At 52.0% G+C, this 17018-nt stretch overlaps 2 protein-coding genes and 1 pseudogene across 8 annotated transcripts; 2 read left to right on the forward strand and 1 right to left on the reverse strand.

Moving 5' to 3' along the window:
- The first annotated feature begins 1784 nt into the window (after positions 1 to 1784).
- Positions 1785 to 4580, forward strand: Fuom (fucose mutarotase). 7 transcript variants are annotated; one of them, XM_013069947.3, is made up of 6 exons: positions 1809 to 2021; positions 2573 to 2641; positions 2824 to 2894; positions 3092 to 3190; positions 3989 to 4062; positions 4327 to 4580. In XM_013069947.3, the coding sequence occupies exons 1-6, from the start codon at positions 1937 to 1939 to the stop codon at positions 4400 to 4402; spliced, it is 474 nt and encodes a 157-aa protein (XP_012925401.1). In that variant the 5' UTR covers positions 1809 to 1936; the 3' UTR covers positions 4403 to 4580. The 7 variants fall into 7 exon arrangements, with proteins under 7 accessions (XP_087041261.1, XP_087041259.1, XP_087041260.1 ...); XM_087185135.1 differs by lacking the exon at positions 3092 to 3190 and having other exon boundaries at positions 1785 to 2021; positions 2582 to 2641; XM_087185133.1 differs by lacking the exon at positions 3989 to 4062 and having other exon boundaries at positions 1787 to 2021; positions 2582 to 2641.
- Positions 4581 to 7578: 2998 nt separating this feature from the next.
- Prap1 (proline rich acidic protein 1) lies at positions 7579 to 11089 on the reverse strand. The gene is made up of 5 exons (XM_013069949.3): positions 10985 to 11089; positions 9500 to 9566; positions 8557 to 8609; positions 8016 to 8116; positions 7579 to 7883 (listed from the first exon to the last, which is right to left on the reverse strand). The coding sequence occupies exons 1-5, from the start codon at positions 10990 to 10992 to the stop codon at positions 7669 to 7671; spliced, it is 444 nt and encodes a 147-aa protein (XP_012925403.1). The 5' UTR covers positions 10993 to 11089; the 3' UTR covers positions 7579 to 7668.
- Positions 11090 to 14954: 3865 nt separating this feature from the next.
- Positions 14955 to 16526, forward strand: LOC101696323 (signal recognition particle subunit SRP72 pseudogene; annotated as a pseudogene).
- The last annotated feature ends 492 nt before the right edge of the window (positions 16527 to 17018 follow it).

A 17018-nucleotide genomic window follows, 5' to 3' on the forward strand; every position in this document is an offset into this window, starting at 1 on the left:
GGGGACTTAGCTTTGTCAGCTGCAAACCAGGCCAGGATTCTGCATGAGGGAAAAGGTTGAGTTCTGCCTAGGAATCCAGGGTAAGATGTGCTCACACAATAACTGAGCACTCAGGATTAAACACACAGCCAATACACAGTCCAGACCACAGGGACCACAATGTGCTTACCACATTGCACAGCTCAGCCAAATAAAATGATGCTTGGCCTGTCCCAGGATCTGGGCTTCAGAGCCCTCCTGTGGTGGAGCCCACTCACCCCAGCTCAGACCACACCAGAATGCCATTTACAGGTGTCTCTTCCACCTAGCTGTACAGCTTGGCATAGGCAGTTAATTCAGATTGTGGTCATGGCCTTGGGCTGGCATGGACCAGGAGTGTGAATCCTTGTCCTGGAGGACCTGAGGTGGACAAGGAAAGGACTAAAATGGACCAAGGATAAACTAAGAACTGAGCTGACCTTTGCAGGCTATGGCTGTGCACTTCTTAGACTCCAGTTTATGCTCATTTACACAGCAAAGTGGGCTCACATGCACTCTAGGGACCACTTTGTCTTGCAGGTGTGAGCCCTGTAATCCACCATGCCCTCCTGTCCACTACCAGGAACTGGTGGCAGGAAGGGGGAATAGTGAGGGGTTCTGTTAACTCACCTGTGGGAGGGCCAGCATAGTTCTCATGCAGTCAGGCCCCCTTCACACAGAAGGCAGGTAACCTTGGCAGATAAGCCTCTGGATCTTGGACTCTGGCACATTCTTATTTACAGAAGCAGGTACAAAGGGAACTTGATTTGGGCCCAACGGGGTGGAATGGCATGTCCCCAGCCAGGGAGCAGGGAAGGCTGGGCGTGGGAGCACAGATGTGGACATGCTCATTGCCAAATCTGAACACATGTAGAGGTTCATGCTGGGTGAGACCATTGACCCCAGAGTCTGGAATAAACAAGCAGATGCACCAAAGTTCTAAGTATCCAACAGAGAAAACCTTATCTTTAACTTGAGAAAAATCTATTCATGTAATTTGTTTCATGCACTGGCCATCTGGACCAGGATTTTGAGAAAGGCTTGGAAACTCTTGTTTTTTTATTTGGGGGTGGGGGGTACTGGGGATCAAACTCAGGACCTTGTGCTTTCAAGGCAGGTGGCAGAAGCACTGAGCTAAATCCCTGGCCCTGAGACTCACTTCCTTACTACTCAGGCCAGAAGCAAGAAAGGGCTCAACACTGCACCTGCTAAGTTCATCACACTTGTCTGCATTCCCCCATGCCCCTTCCTTTGGGTTGGGACCTTGTCTAGACAGGAGCTCACCCCCTGGGGTTCTCCGTGGCTGCAGGCTTTGGAGAGGTGGGGGAGGTCAGGCAGTGGCTGTAGAGACTGACCCAGGTAGGGGCAGCCCCAGACCTCAGTGAAGCTCCCACTGACTTTGAGCTAATCGACCTGTGGCCCATTAAAGTTGGGAGGTGGAGGCTGATTTGCTTTGGAAGCTGACACATTATCTTCTCAGTCTATAAACTGGCTTGCCCTTGTGTACTTATACTAAAACAATAAAACCTCAGGGCATGTGAACACTAACTTTTCCCACTCACAGCTGGAGCAGATACTGTTCTGATGCAACCCTCACCCTCCTGGGAGCCACACACCCAGCTCTGCCGTCTGGACTGTTCCAGTGCACCCCCTGGATGGAGCAAAGCACGCACGTGTTTTCTCGGGTGTCTGCTGTGGCTCTGTCGTCCTCCCCACACATATTGACTTCCAGAACTTTCCCAACAGTTGTCAGGACTTCTGACCTTTGTGCGTCACCGCAGGACGCAGAGTTCCTGCACCCACTTTGGCCACAGCCCGGCATCCAGCAGAGAATTACTGGCCCTTAGGCCCCGCCCTCCCACTTACCCCGCTCTTGTCCCCTGGCCGGGTTCCCAGAGGCCCCGCCCAGTCTGCAGACATGGTTGTGCTGAAAGGCGTCCCTGCTTTACTGTCTCCAGAGTTGCTGTATGCGTTGGCGCGTATGGGGCACGGAGACGAGATTGGTGAGCGCTAGGGGTGCAGACTGGGAGATATTAGGCGTCGTTCTCAGAGAGGGGTTGGGGCACTGTCACGGCCACCCAGCCCCTCTGAGCAGGAAGCCCCAACCCTGCTTCTGTTGGGAGTTGGGATCGGTGGGCAGCTCCAGCTGCGAAGTTCTCGGTTCCACCCCCGCGGTCACCAGGTGACGGTGGCCTTTGGCCAGGTTCGAGCTGTACCCGGGTGGGTGGAACTCTATTGGGGCGGGGGGTGGGGGCCTGCGGGTCCCGGCGGGAGGGCAGGTCCCACCCCTCCACAGCCTGGGTGTCCTGGGCTAACCAGCCCCGGTCCTACCGCCTCCCCATACCTCCCGTGAGGGCTGCCCCCCTGCCCCTCCTCCCAGGCAGGGGTGTCGCCCTCTGAGCCTGCCTTTCCCACTGGGCCGACTCTCAGCGGAGCCGTGGAGATGACCCACCGCCTGCACCCACTGATCATGGTGGGCGGGTGGACTGTTTGATCCCTGGGTGGGGTGTGCGGCCTCCTGGCCAGCACTAGGGCCTTCTGACCAACTCTTCAGTTCTTGCAGACGCTAACTTCCCCACCTCCTCCATCTGTCAGTGTGGGCCTGTGGAGATCCGGGCAGATGGTGAGGAGAGCGGAGGGTGGGGGGTGGAGTAAGGGGTGGGGTGGGAGGGGTGGTCGTAGGCAGTGGTCCTGGGCCCCAAATTGACCTTACTGAGGCCAAAGAGTGAAAGTTTTGGATGGTAGTGGGGGTGAGGGTGTGCCACAGGGGAGGGCAGGAGTCTGAGCCTAGCTCTGTCCCCCCAGGCCTGGGCATCCCGAAGCTCCTGGAAGCTGTGTTGAAGCTGCTGCCCCTGGACACCTATGTGGAGAGCCCGGTGAGGGCCGGAAAGCTGCTCTGCTGCTCTGTGTCTCAATTTCCCCTTTGCCAGACTTCACCAGGCCATCTGCCCTAAAGTAGGGGGAGGCCATATACCACAAAGGGGCCCTGACCCTACTGGAGGAACCTTGAATGGTCACTAGCCAGGGGAGGGCTGTGGTGCTCAGGGCCACAAAACTGACTCCAATATCCCAGGCTGCTGTCATGGAGCTGGTTCCCGGTGACAAGGAGAGGGGCCTGCAGACCCCAGTGTGGAAAGATTATGAGATCCTCCTGCTCCAGGCTGGCTGCATGGTGAGCCTGCAGCCCTGACCATGGGAGGGGCCAGGGACCTTATGTCTTCTGGAGGCTCAGGAAGAGTGAAATATGAGGGGTATCTCACACTCTCCTCACATGACCTTCATCCCTAGCTGTGTGAGCACTCAGAACCACCAGCTGCACCCACTAGCAGAGGTAGAAGAGGTACACCTAGGCTATATGTCTGCCTCCCCCTGAACCCTAAGCTCCCCACTTCTTGCCTAGGATCTTGACCTGTTTACCTGAGGGTCTGTCTCCATGCAGCCCTTGGCCACCTGGCCACCCTTTCTGGCCTCCCATGGGTGTTCCCCTGGGTCCCAGGTATTCTCCCCCACCCCATCCTGGCTGTGGACTGCGGGTCACACAGCTCTCACCCTTACCTGATGGGAAACAGTGATTGTCTTGGGGAACACATTCACTAATTCTCAAGTCCTGGGGAAGACCTACCTGAAGGGACCAGACCAGGAACTCCCCTCCTGCCTAGGGGACCCCTTGAGCCAGTTTGGAGGAATTGCAGGGGGTTTGCCAAGCTGTTTGAGCAGCCCCAAGGTGCAGCACAGCACCTTGTCCAGCCCAGGCCCCAGAGGGGACTTGAGAGACACCACATGTCTCCACTGCCTAGTCCTTGGAGTTAGAGGCTGAGGGCCCTTGGGACCTCTGTCCTGGGAGAACCAGAGAAGTGGAGCCCAGAGAGCCTCGTGCCGTAGCCCCTTGTGCCATAGTTTCAGGGACTCGGGACCTATCCATGAGGGTTTCTGGGCAGAGCCCTTCCAACCATGCCATTTTGTCTTCCAGGGAACCCTGGCAAAGATAGAGAGATTTGAGTTTTATGAACAAGCCAAAAAGGCTTTTGCTGTTGTTGCAACCGGGTGAGTGCCAGCTGGCTCTGCTGGCTCAGACGTGCACTCACTTCAGGCCTTTAGGAAGGCCCCATTCCCGCCCTCTGCTCAGCTCCTGCCCAGTTGAGACTCAAAGAGCAGGAGGGATTTGGGCAAGCAGGGTCCCTGTTTGCCTTGCCCAAGGCGGCTGTTCTATGGATCTTTGTCTAGCAGGTGGGATGGAAGATGGGATCTGCCATGTCCCCAAGACAGCACCCTGGCCCTATGCTCAGCTTAGCTCTGCTCCTCCTGCAGGGAGACAGCACCGTATGGAAACATCATCCTCAAGAAGGGAACAATTGCCCTTGGTTCCCAGTTTGAGGCCTGGTGAAGACTACTTTGAGGGGAGAAGAATCGACAATGCCATAAGGGCTACCCACAGACCTGGACTTCAGCCAGGGTCTCAAGGTGCCAGTGGGTTTTGAGAGATCCTCCCAACTGAGACTGAGATTTCCCTGATTTTTAAAAATGATGGAAAAACATGGCACTATCAGCCTTCAATCTAAAAACTGTTCTGCCTCCCAGATTTGTTTGGAGCTGAGCTCAGGGAGGCTCCTGGATGCTCAGAGAATAGCCACCACCCACCCCTGATGAATGCTCAGGTGGGAATCTTTGTGGGAAATGAGGCCTGGGGCTGGGCAGAGTGCCTGGCAGAGAAGCCAGATGTCGGTGCAGTGGCTGTGTGGCAGCCGAAAGAGAATGGAAGCTTCTACACCAATTGCCCAAGATTCAGACACAAGGTAGCACTTGATCAGGGCCACTCCCTCAGCCCCAAGTAGGAAGACAGGAGTCACAGCTGGCCTAACACTTTAGGAGGAAAACAATGCAGGCCTCGTGAGGGGGTGTATGCTGGTAAAGATGGTGTTGGCCTACCAGGAAGCTGGTATAGGAGCACCCACTGTATATACCTGAGCAGCCAGGCGCCTTGTGCCTGGGGATGAAACCAGATAGAACCTTCCTGCTTCCTACTTGAAGCCTTGATTGTCCTGGGAGGTAAAGGACATGCAGTCATATAGCACCCAGTGCTGGGCAGAGGGGCAGCAAGATACAACAGTGACCTAAAGGGGGTTGGTGCCTGGAGGGTCAGTGATGATTTACTTTTGTGACACTTGGACTGGGTCTCAAGCCACTGTCCAGAGCTGAGGTCCTCCCTTTAGGCCTGTGGTAGCAAAGCTGTAACATGCGTGCCACAGTGGGCATGCAGAGCCCTCTCTGTTGACATGTAAGCAAAGCATTGGATAATAGTTGTTTTTCCTAAACTAGAACCTCAGTATTTAGGTTTAATTGCAATGTTGGCACTTTGCTGTAAAAGGTGGGTTTGAGGTTGCAGTTTGGGCACCTGGTCTCTAAGAGGTTTGTCATCGGTGCCCTAGGCCCTCTCCTTCCCTCCAATTCTTTCAGCCATGTGGATGTAGGAAGAAGACAGAACAGATAGAAAATGGGAGCTTGTTTGGGTAGGGGCCCTCTCAGGGGGTAGGGGTGGGTCACAGGCACCCAGGCCTACACTCCAGGACCACAAGGAGTAGTAGGGCAGGCAAGCCAACTGGGCAGGGATTTGGGGCCAGGCCTGGGGAAGGAACCCCACCAAAGCCTGGCCATAGACCTTGGTGACTATCCCATCTGCTCCTCTGGCATGGTCCCTATCCACCAGTCACTAAACACAAGCACTGCTGCCTAGCAACAGCCAGTAAGTAAAGTGACTTTGCTTTCTGGCAAAGCACTCAGTCAGCACTGCCCAAATGGCTGGTTACTCAGCTGATATGAGAGGTGTGTGTGCAGAGACTGCAGAGAGAATTTAAGGAAGGAAGAAGTTTGAAGGCCACCCCCCTGCAGTACCCTCCCTATTCCATGAGGGGCATGAAGAAGCCAGGCCTGTTTTTGACTGAAAGACTTCCCCAGCACCCCTCGGGGTGTTGTCCCCAGGTCACAGGTTGCAAGACAGAATTAGCCTGTGCTTCCCTCTGTCTCAGTGGACTGCTCACAATGGTGGCAAATTCCTGAGTCCCAGATTCCCTCTGCCTTTCCTGGACACATCCACCTATGCTCTTCAGGCAATGGAGAAAATACCCACAGGTATTTGCTCAGGCAAGGTTGGAGAGAGGCATGGCTATGAACTCCACCTTGGCCAGTGCCCACCTTTGGGCTTAGCAGGTACTAGACTCTTGGAACTTTAGAAATCCACAGGTCCCTCTACCTGTCTGGGACCTAGAGAAGGGGTCAACATGGGGCAGCCTAAATCTCCAGCCTGAGTCTGATTTTCTCAGGGGCAGTGGGCACCAGTTGCTGACCATCTGTGCCTGAGTTGCTCTGGTATTGGCCCCTGGCCATTTCTGACCTGACATAGGCGTGACCTGGGAGGGGAGTGCTTTGAGCATTCATATGCCCCAGGGATTCAGGGCCTGAGATTCTGTAGCCTCTGCCGATACTGCTCTGCTCTGCTGATTCTGAGCTGCCCACCCGCTGCCCTAGTTCTTATCAGGATGACAGGTAAGGCACACTGAGGTGAAGCTGGACCTGCTCTGCCCCTATCAGAGCAGGACCTTGAAGGTCATAGTCTTGGCCTTGGTGAGTTCATCCATAATGGGATATGGACTCACCCATAATGTGGGGACCTGGCTCCTACTTTGTAGGGCTTGGAGACAGTGGTGCATACACATGTACCATTCATGTCCTTGGGAGAGTAGGGACATGCTAGGGGACACAGCGAGTTCTAGGGCATGTGAGGTCACCTAGACAAACACAGCAGCTGCATGCCAGCCAGGGACATCAGGATCAAGAGTTGGCAGCCTCTCCCAGGTGCTGTCTTGGCCATGGGAGCTGCTGAACTTGCGTGGTTCAGGCCAGTGGGTTTGGGCCTAGGTACTTCTCCCTCACTGCAGAGCATGGATGCCAAGCACGCCACTATGTACAGAATGTGAGATAACTCAAGTGGCCTGTGCTTATGCTAAGGCATTGGGCCTGCTGAAGGAGACCCTGCAAGAGGACCAGCACCCCAGACAGCTGGATGGCCACCTACAAATTTAGGACGAAATGTTTGCATACCTGACCTGTGTCTGGTCTGTTCACTTGAGTTTCTGTGTGCTTGCACCTGTGCACCTGAGCACATGTAATATACCTACACACCTGTATGCCTACCTGCCTGTCTACCAGTGCACCTGTCCACCTGAGTGCCAGTAGTCTCAGCCTCCCTCCTCGCTAGCCCTCTCCTTTCCCAGGTCCCTTCTCCCAGGGAGCCCTGGGCAAGTTCTGTTTCTCTGCTGAAGCTGATCCTGGTGCTGCCTTTGGTGCTCACCACTGACTACTGCCGCATCCTTTATTCCATCACCACGTGGAGAGAGATGGCCACGTGGGGGCCAAATGTTCAGGAGCTGAGGGTCAGCTGGGCCTTTTATGACCCTGGGGACTCCTTCTGTGCCATGCATGGGACAGATACAGCTCCCTCCTCCTAGACAGCAGGTTGGGCTCCAGAGTTGTTGGTCTTAAAGAAGCATGTGGCCTTCCACTTCTGTTTGCAGGTATTTATTTTTCTAGCTGAGAAGGGTCAGCAATCCCGACCTCCTGGACCTTGGGACAGGAGTATAAGGGTGTTCAAGGCCCCTAGGACTCCTCCACAGGGTGGTAGATGTGGTCTAGGTCCTCCTCTGGCCCCTGAAGCACCTGGCGAGACAGCACTGCCCAGGAAAAGGGCTCTTCCTCAACCTGGATCTCCTCAGATTCAGGATGGTACAGACTGTCGTGGTCAGTCTCAGGACCCTGCTGGGGTCTTCGAAAATGGCTCAGCATGTCCTCAGTCTCCACCCAGGCTTTGTTACCTAGGGACAGGCAGGTGGAGCCATAGCCTGTTTCCCTTACAACATTCTCCCCTTCACCCCCTCCCACTAGCCCAATCCTTCAGCTCAACCCCATGGGGCAGATTCCTGCTGTGACCTTGGTCCCACCCTGACCTGGCTTCGAGATGGCTGCAAGATTTGGTTTTGGCGCAGGGAACAGATCCACCAGTTGGTCATCCTTCTCCAGGGGTTGCAAGATGTGGTTGCCCCAGGCTCTGCCCACACAACTGGGTTAGGTTCAGGTGCAGGTGGGGAGAGGTACTCACCACCCCCTAGGTAGCTGCTGGCCCTGTGAAGCCACTTCTGCTCACTTCCCATCAGCTGCCCCAGGAGCTAAGGATAAGCAACTGACCAGGTATTCCCGTGCATCCTTGAGCCACTAAGGGTGGGGAGTGGGGAGATCAGAGCCTCCCAGAGTGAGGGAGGTCAGAAACCATTCTGGTCCAAGACTCAGCCTTTCTTTCTGGGCACTGCAGGGGAGCTGGATAGGGAACATCTCCCAGAACCCCCAGGCCCCTTTCTTCTGGATATGGAGCTGGAGGCAGTTGGACATGGTTCTTCTCCATTTTCCCAGTGTACCCCAAGCCCAAGGAGGGCCCAGATAGAATAGGCTAGGCTTTGGGAGAGAGTACAAGGGGGCATCTGGGGTACTTACTTCTCTGTGTCCTGTTCAGAGGCTGAATGTTTGCCTTTGGTCTTGTCAGGGACCTGGAAGAGTAAGTCACAGGTGTGGACGTTGCCAGTCAGTGGCCCAAGATCAAAGGACATGTGGAGAGGCTGCTCCAAGGCTGAAGTGGGCTAAAGGCAGGGCTTGCCAGCTCAGGACAGCCTGAAGGTGTCATCAGGGGTAATGGGGATTAAAAGCAAGGGGAGTCATGCCACCAGTCTGGCCCCAAATGACCAGCCCACTTTGATTCCTGGCCAGGCCTAGGGAAGGCCATGCTATCCAGACAGGGATTGGGACCTCAGTTTCTGGCTCTGAGACCCCACTACACCCCCAGCTCTCTGGGCACTGCTTGTTTTCTGCAGAGATTAGTTGAGGCTACCCCTGCACCTCCCTTTTCTGGTTGGTGATCTGGAGAGATCAGCTCTTGTGAGTCCAGCACCCTGTGAGGCAGAAAGAGGAGAGCAAAGCAAAGTGGGCTCCCAAAGGAGTTTCGAGTTCCAGGCCACTGAAGTGACTGTGAAGGCATCTCCCTCATCTTGATTGCTCCCAACTGTGCACAGTCATAGCCCAGGCCACCATTATCAGCACAGTGCATCTGAGCTCCTTGCCCAGATGAGCATCAAGGAGGCCCAGCTACATGGAGACTTCCTAGGTGCCATCAATGCCCTTGTGCCCCGCCTGGGGTCACTTGAGTGTCATGGGGGCTTGCCCATCAGACCCCAGTGGAAAGAGGTCTGCCCCTTCTCATTCCAAGGCCACACCTCAGTGACCAGCCATATGGTATCAGCAATCATGCCAGTGCTCTGCCTCTACTCCTAGGCCAGCTTGAGGTGGCTGGGGATGGGCGCTGATGCCATTTCCCAACATTTCCTGCTGGTTGGACCATAGGGTGACAGTCATGGGTAGGAGCCAGGCAGAGGGACCCACATACCTGGGATGCTGGGACTGCACCAGCCTCTTGAAGCAGCACAGCCACCAGGCAGGTAACCAAGAAGAGCCTGGGGGACCAGGGAGGGGTGTGAGGCTGGCAAGGGGCTGCCCCTGCCCATGAGCATCTCTCTCGGCCCTACCCTGACAGGACCTGGATGAGCAGGGAGTCCTAGGTAGGTTCCTGGAGGGATCCACAGGTAGTTTATACTTCATTTCACAGAAAGGGACTTGCAGGCACCGAGAGATGAGACACCCAGGCACACACCTGCTCCCATGCTGTCAGGGCAGGGCCACTTCATCCCCCGTTACTGCACCCCACTGCTACTCCTGGGTAGACCCCACTGTAGCAGGCAGTGACAATGCTGAGGACTCCAGAGGCCACACAGGCGCACACATGTGGGTGTGTGCATGGGCATAGGTACATACATTTAATGGGATTCGGCTCAGTAATGCAGGTTCACAGTACCCTATGATGGCTGCAATCTCACTGATGAGGATGGATGGAGTCCCAAGCACAGGGCCACACTGCAGCATCCTGAGGGTATGCCACATTGCTGAGCAGCCCATCATGTAGGCAGGAAGGATGGTACATCTGTCTGGTCAGGTGACGTACATATTGTGTGTGTGATATGTGTTGTGTCTGTGCTCTATCGTGTCTGGTATGTGTGTGTGGTATGTGTGTAGTGTGGTATGGTGCATGATGTGTACATGTGTGGTGTGTGGGGACTGCAGCATCACAGAAACCTTTGCTCCTTCCCTAGTGACTCAGCACTTCAGAATAGGAATCAAAGGGAGGAATGGGGATGCCTTGGAGGCCTGGGGTGGGGATAAAGCCTAACGGGGTTCAACTACCCTGCATCTTCTCAGGACCCTCAACAGAGGCCAGTTCCTATGCTGGGCAGGGGGCTTACCCTTGTCCTCACCTCTGGACTCTCCTCCCACACTGAATGCAGCCCTGCAGGGACCCTGGGCCTTCCCAAGCCTAAAATCCCAGCTCCTGGATGACCCTCCCTCAGGGCACCCCAGCCCCTGGTGCCCTCCAGGTACCACTTATCTTCTTGACTCCGACTCCTGCTCTTTGGCCATCACAGCCTGGTGCTTCCTCCACCTCCCAGGGGATCCCACGATAAGGCACTCTAGTGCACAGCTCGGGGCTCTGGAGCTGCCCTCAGAGGTGAACCTTGGATACAGACTCCAGACAGATGAAGATTGGAGAACCCCTGGGAGGTGGGGAGGGGTGCGCTCATCCCCAACTGCCTAGGAAGAAGGTTCCAGGGGCCACCAGCAAACACGGTCTGACCCTGTAGTCTGTGAACCCTTCTCCTCCCTCCCAGACCCTCCCTGGAGCCAGGCCTGAAGTGGGCACAGGGAGTCCCCAGAAGCAGTCTCTGAGCCAGGGCTCCTGTATCTGCAGCCAGGTGCTCCTGATCACACCCAGCAAGCTGTCAGGTTTTGGTGGTTAGGGGGTCAGGGGCCCTGGAATCACCTCCTCATGGTTGGGTCCCCTTCTCAGTGTCCAGGTGCTCTGGGGCGCTGTAGTTGACGATCCAGGGGTCATGTGCCTGGCCCAGTTCCTCCGCATCCAGGCTGCTTAGGGTTTTATTGCCTCCACCTGGGTGTGTCTGTTCAGAGGTCAGTAGCCAAGGGCTGGGGATTTAGCTCAGTGGTTATGCCGCCTGCTGCGCAAGCACAAGGACCCAAGTTTGATCCCCAGTACCAAAAAACAAAAACAAAACAGACCATCAGAGGTCAGTAGCCAGCAATCCTGCTGGCCCAGGGACTGGGCCCACAGCTGCCCAGCCCTACTCCAGTCTGGACACCTGAGCTGCCCCCTGAGGTACCTACTCCCCCATCTTTCCTCCTGGTCACCCACCTGGCCCACTCCACCTGCCTATCTCACCAAGACCCATTCATTCCCTGAGCATTTCAGCACTGGACTACCACCCCCACCCCCTGCCATGAGACCCCATCTCCCAACAGAATCACCTACACTCACACCCACTCCTGTCCTCCCCTCAGGCCACACCAGTTGAAGGATCATACATGGGAAATACTCTGGCTTTGAGACCCAGGAGATGGGTTATTGGCCAGAAGCCACGGACTCCAGACTGGGCAGATGCCACCTTAAACAGTATGGTTAACCTGGAGTTGTGACGCTTGAGGACCATCTCACCATACTCTTCAGCTGCACTCTTTAGCCCCTCAGGGCACCAGCCCTTGGGCAGCTGCTGCCACGGAGCTGAGCCACTGGTCTTCCAGGCTCAAGACTCCTGTGGCTGAGCTGGGATTCTAATTGGTTGGGGTAAGGATCATAAAAAAAAATTGCAGGCTCTGGACCTAGATCCATGGCATAGGAGCAATTGAAAAGTGGTTGCTCCAAGAAGTGACTGTATTAGAATGGAAGGGAGGGTGCCTCCCACCCAACCCCACCTAACCCCCAAATTCAAATGGCTGGGCACAGTGACCACAGAAGAGGCAGCAGATACCAGTGGCTCTGGGAGCTGGGGTGGCAGACAGCAATGATAGCAGGTCAAAAAGAGGTTCAGGAAGCCAGGGATTTAGCTCAGTGGTTCCGCTGCCTGCCTAGCAAGTGCAAGGTCCTGAGTTCGATCCCCAGTACCAAAAAAAAAAGAGCTTCAGGGAGATCAGGAATGATGAATCCATGGGGGCCTTGGTGCACTCCACATCTGAGCTGACAGAGAAAAAGAGACTCTACCCAATATTCCAATCTTGCCTTGGCATCCCCTATTCTCTCCCGGCCCCACCACTTTTTCCCTGACCTCCACCACCACTCTTTCTATCCTAGACTCTCCCATGGTCCCCTATGCCCCTTTCTCAGATGATCCCACTCTCCCCACCCCTCTCCAGTCTCCCTAGTCTCCCCTCTCCCCACCGCTTCCCTCTGTGCTTCCCCTTGTCCTCTCCCACCTCCCCGTGTCCCTCCCCTCCTATCCTTCCCCGCTCTCCCCAGACCCCCTCCCCTCTCTTCATTTCCCATCCCCATCCCTCCTCTCCATCCTCCCCCCTTATTCCAGCTCTACCCAACCCTCCCTGTTCCCATTCCCTCCTCCACCCTCCCCAGCCTTCCCTTCATCTCCACTTGCTTTCTCCACCCCTCTGGCCACAGCGAGCCATAGACCCTTGAAGAGAAGGCAGAGAAGTCCTGAAGGGAAGGTGTCAACACCACCTAAACTTCAGTGTGCCCAACGGCATGCACCGCCTATTCACAGGACCAGCCCAGGAGCAGAGCCCACAGATTGAGGTATGTGAACTTCTGACCAAGGCAGACCCTGGGAGCTAGGCTGAAGAAGAGAAATAGACTGTATTGTACTGGGAGAGGTGTCAGTGCCACCTGTCAGGAGGAAAACAGCCCACACACAGATTTGGCTCAGAAAGATCAATAAACCAATAAGCACAAGCAGCAACCACTTTCAGGGAGTGAAATATCAGGATTCAAAATGGCTCCAATATGTAATTGAAAAACATTTAGTTTTTTTTTTGTACCAGGGATTGAACTCAGGACCTTGTACTTGCAAGGCAAGTATGGTACCACTGAGCTAAATCCCCAGGCCCAACATTTAGTATTTTTAAAACTAAGAGATTTTATATTTGAGCAACTTTAAGTTTAGAGAAAAGTTGAGCAGAAAGCACAAAATTCCCCTCTGCCTCTCACCCAGCTTCCCGCTTCTCACCATCTTGCACTGGTCCAATGCATTTGCTACAATTGATGAGCCAATTAAAACATGTTTCCATTCTCAAATTACAAGACAGTCAAAGAAACAACATTGGAGGAAAGAAGCACAGAATAGAAACTACCTCTGAGTGGACCCAGATGTTAGACTTAGCAGACAAAAAAATAAATGGAAAACATATTTAAAGACAAAGGAGAATAAACTGTGAGTGGTAATCCCAGCATTTAGAAAGCCAAGGCAGAATTGCAGTGAGTTTGAGGCCAGCCTGGACTACATCATGAGCTCAACTACATAGTGAGACCGTGTCTCAAAAAAAAAAAAAAATACAAAGAAACAAAAATACCAACTAACTAAACAAACAAAAGATAAAGGAGTATACAGTGGACCCTTGACTTAAGAACTCGATCAGGGCCGGGGATTTAGCTCAGTGGTTCTGGCACCTGCCTCGCAAGTGCAAGGTCCTGAGTTCGATCCCCAGTACAAAGAAAAAAAAAAAAGAACTTGATCAGTTCCTGAGGGCTTGTTGTAACTTAGTACAGCTGAGATCTGGATGGTTATCTGGGTATATACTATAGATAACAGGCAAATGAATCTTCCATTAACCTAATTAACCCAAGTTGTTTGTATGTCAGCCTGGTCATAGCTTGAGGGTCCACTATATGATGAAATGACTTAAATAATCCCAATAAATAATCAATTTAAAGAACCAAGCCAGTGATTTGTACCTGTGGTCCCAGCTACTTGAGAGGCTAAAGCAGTAAGATCCCTTGAGCCCAGGAGTTCAAGGCCAGCCTGGGCAATATAGGAGGACCCCGTCTCCTAAAAACAAAGCAAAACAAAGAATCAATGAGAATCCGTTGAAATCCAAAGACAAAGAGAAAATTTTTTTAAAGGTGAGAGAGAAATGCTACAAGTATACAGCATCCATTAATGACTAATTTTTCTTTTTTTTTTTTGGTACCAGGGATCGAACTCAGCACCTTGTGCTTGCTAGGCAGGCAGCAGCATCACTGAGCTAAATCCCCAGCCCTTAATGACTAACTTCTTATTAGAAACAATGGGGCCACCAGGCAACATGTGAAGAAGGAGTACACCAATCCTTCACATCCACAGAGGAAATGACACTCAATGAAATCAGGCCTACATGGGTACCAAAACTAGACAAAGACACTACGAAAAAGTTACAGACCAATATTCCTCCTGAATACAGACACAAAGATCCCTAATAAAATATTAGCTAAGTCCTCCAAGATGGAGCAGCAGTGGAGGCATTTCGGTGCCTGTGCTGTGGAGTGAAGTGAACCGTTATGGACAGAATGGCAACTTCACGTGCGCTCTGAAGACCGTCAATAAGATACTACAGATCAACAAGGACAATGTAACTGCCCTGCACTGTAAAGTGGTCTGCCTTATTCAGAATGGAAGTTTCAAGGAAGCCTTGAATGTCATCAACACGCATACCAAAGTTTTAACCAATACCTCTCTCTCCTTTGAGAAGGCATATTGTGAGTATAGGCTCAACAGAATTGAAAATGCCTGAAAACGATAGAAAGTGTCAACCAGCAGACAGACAAGCTAAAAGAGCTATATGGACAAGTGTTATACCATTTGGAACGCTATGATGAATGCTTAGCTGTGTATAGAGATCTTGTGTGAAACTCCCAAGATGATTATGATGAAGAGAGGGAAACAAACCTTTCAGCAGCTGTTGCAGCTCAAAGCAATTGGGAAAAAGTGGTTCCAGAGAACTTGGGCCTCCAAGAAGGCACCCACCAACTGTGCTACAACACCGCCTGTGCACTGATTGGACAAGGCCAGCTGAACCAGGCAATGAAAATCCTACAGAAAGCTGAAGATCTTTGCTGCCGGTCATTTTCCGAAGACTCTGATGGAACGGAGGAAGACCCACAGACAGAACTGGCCATCATTCATGGTTAGATGGCCTACATTCTGCAGCTTCAGGGTCATACAGAGGAGGCTTTGCAGCTTTACAATCAGATAATAAAACTGAAGCCAACAGATCTGGGATTACTAGCTGTAATTACAAATAACATCATTACCATTAATAAGGACCAAAATGTCTTTGACTCCAAGAAGAAGATGAAATTAACCAATGCAGAAGGAGTAGAGTTTAAGCTTTCCAAGAAACAACTTCAAGCTATAGAATTTAACAAAGCTTTACTTGCTATGTACACAAACCAGGCAGAACAAACTATCTACTGGTTTACAGTCCCAAAGTCCTGAGCATCTCCTGCCTGTGTTAATCCAAGCTGCCCAGCTCTGCCGGGAAAAGCAGCACACAAAAGCAATAGAGCTGCTTCAGGAATTTTCAGATCAGCATTCAGAAAATGCAGCTGACATTAAGCTGACCATGGCACAGTTGAAAATTTCTCAAGGTAATATATCCAAAGCATGTCTAATTCTGAGAAGCATAGAAGAGTTAAAGCATAAACCAGGCATGGTATCTGCATTAGTGACCATGTACAACCATGAGGAAGATATTGATAGTGCCATTGAGGTCTTCACACAGGCTATCCAGTGGTACCAAAACCATCAGCCCAAATCTCCTGCTCATTTGTCCTTGATAAGAGAAGCAGCAAACTTCAAACTCAAATATGGGTGGAAAAAGGAGGCAATTAGTGACCTAGAACAGCTATGGAAGCAAAATCCAAAAGATATTCACATCTTGGCACAGCTTATTTCTGCTTACTCACTTGTAGATCCAGAGAGAGCAAAAGCTCTTAGTAAACACTTGCCTCATCAGATAGCATGTCTCTAAAAGTAGATGTCGGGGGTCTTGAAAATTCTCCTGGTGCTATGTACATTCGGAAGAAGTGTGGAAAAGTCACCGGAGATAGTCAGCCAAAGGAGCAAGGTCAGGGAGATTTGAAAAAGAAGAAGAAAAAGAAGGGAAAACTGCCTAAGAATTATGACCCAAAAGTTAACCCAGACCCAGAAAGATGGCTGCCAATGCGAGAACGTTCTTACTACCAAGGAAGAAAGAAGGGTAAAAGGAAGGATCAGATTGGAAAGGGCACTCAGGGAAAAACTGCAAGAGCTTTGTCTGAACTGGATGGCAGTAAAACTGTGAGCAGTCCTCCTACCTCCCCAAGACCCGGCAGTGCAGCAACCCTATCTGCCTCTACAAGTAACATTATACCCCCAAGACACCAGAAACCTGCAGGGGCTCCAGCAACAAAGAAGAAACAGCAACAGAAATAGAAGAAAGGAGGAAAAGGCGGCTGATGATTAGAATATTCTCAGTCCAGGCTGTTTTTAAGCTAGTCTCAGTGACACTAGGAACATAATAAAGGTAACACAGTGAGAAGCGTACAACTGTCCCCTCTTCCATCCCCATTTTCCGTAAAATAATTTCTTGTGCATCAAATAGGAAAACATCTTCCTCAAACTGTCCAGTTAGATTTGGCCTACTTGTCCTACATAGTTTTGCACACATTATGAGGACTGAAAATGATTGGGCATTTACCCACCTTGATATCTGTTGCATCCTTTATCTTTGTTTGTTGATCTTTTTTCCATTTCACAAATAAGGCACATTATCCTGAGGTTTCCCAGGATTTTACAGAAACTATTTTTGCTGTTTCAACTAGAGTCTGAAGATTGAAGATGCTTGTTCCTATCAAGTCCCACTTTAAATTTTGTCTCAGAAGGCTCTGGGAAACTAAAAGTGGAATCTTCTGAGCATTCCAAATATTTGCTTAGAAATATCATGTGATAAAAAGGGACCTTATTAAAACACTGGTGTTCTTCACTTAGCTAAATGAGTGGCCACAAACAGACTACAGTAAATATCTTAAATAATTTTAA

Source organism: Heterocephalus glaber, unplaced genomic scaffold, assembly GCF_053883595.1.
Source record: "Heterocephalus glaber isolate CG9 unplaced genomic scaffold, H.glaber_assembly_v1.0 deba00001497, whole genome shotgun sequence".
NCBI lineage: Eukaryota > Metazoa > Chordata > Mammalia > Rodentia > Bathyergidae > Heterocephalus > Heterocephalus glaber.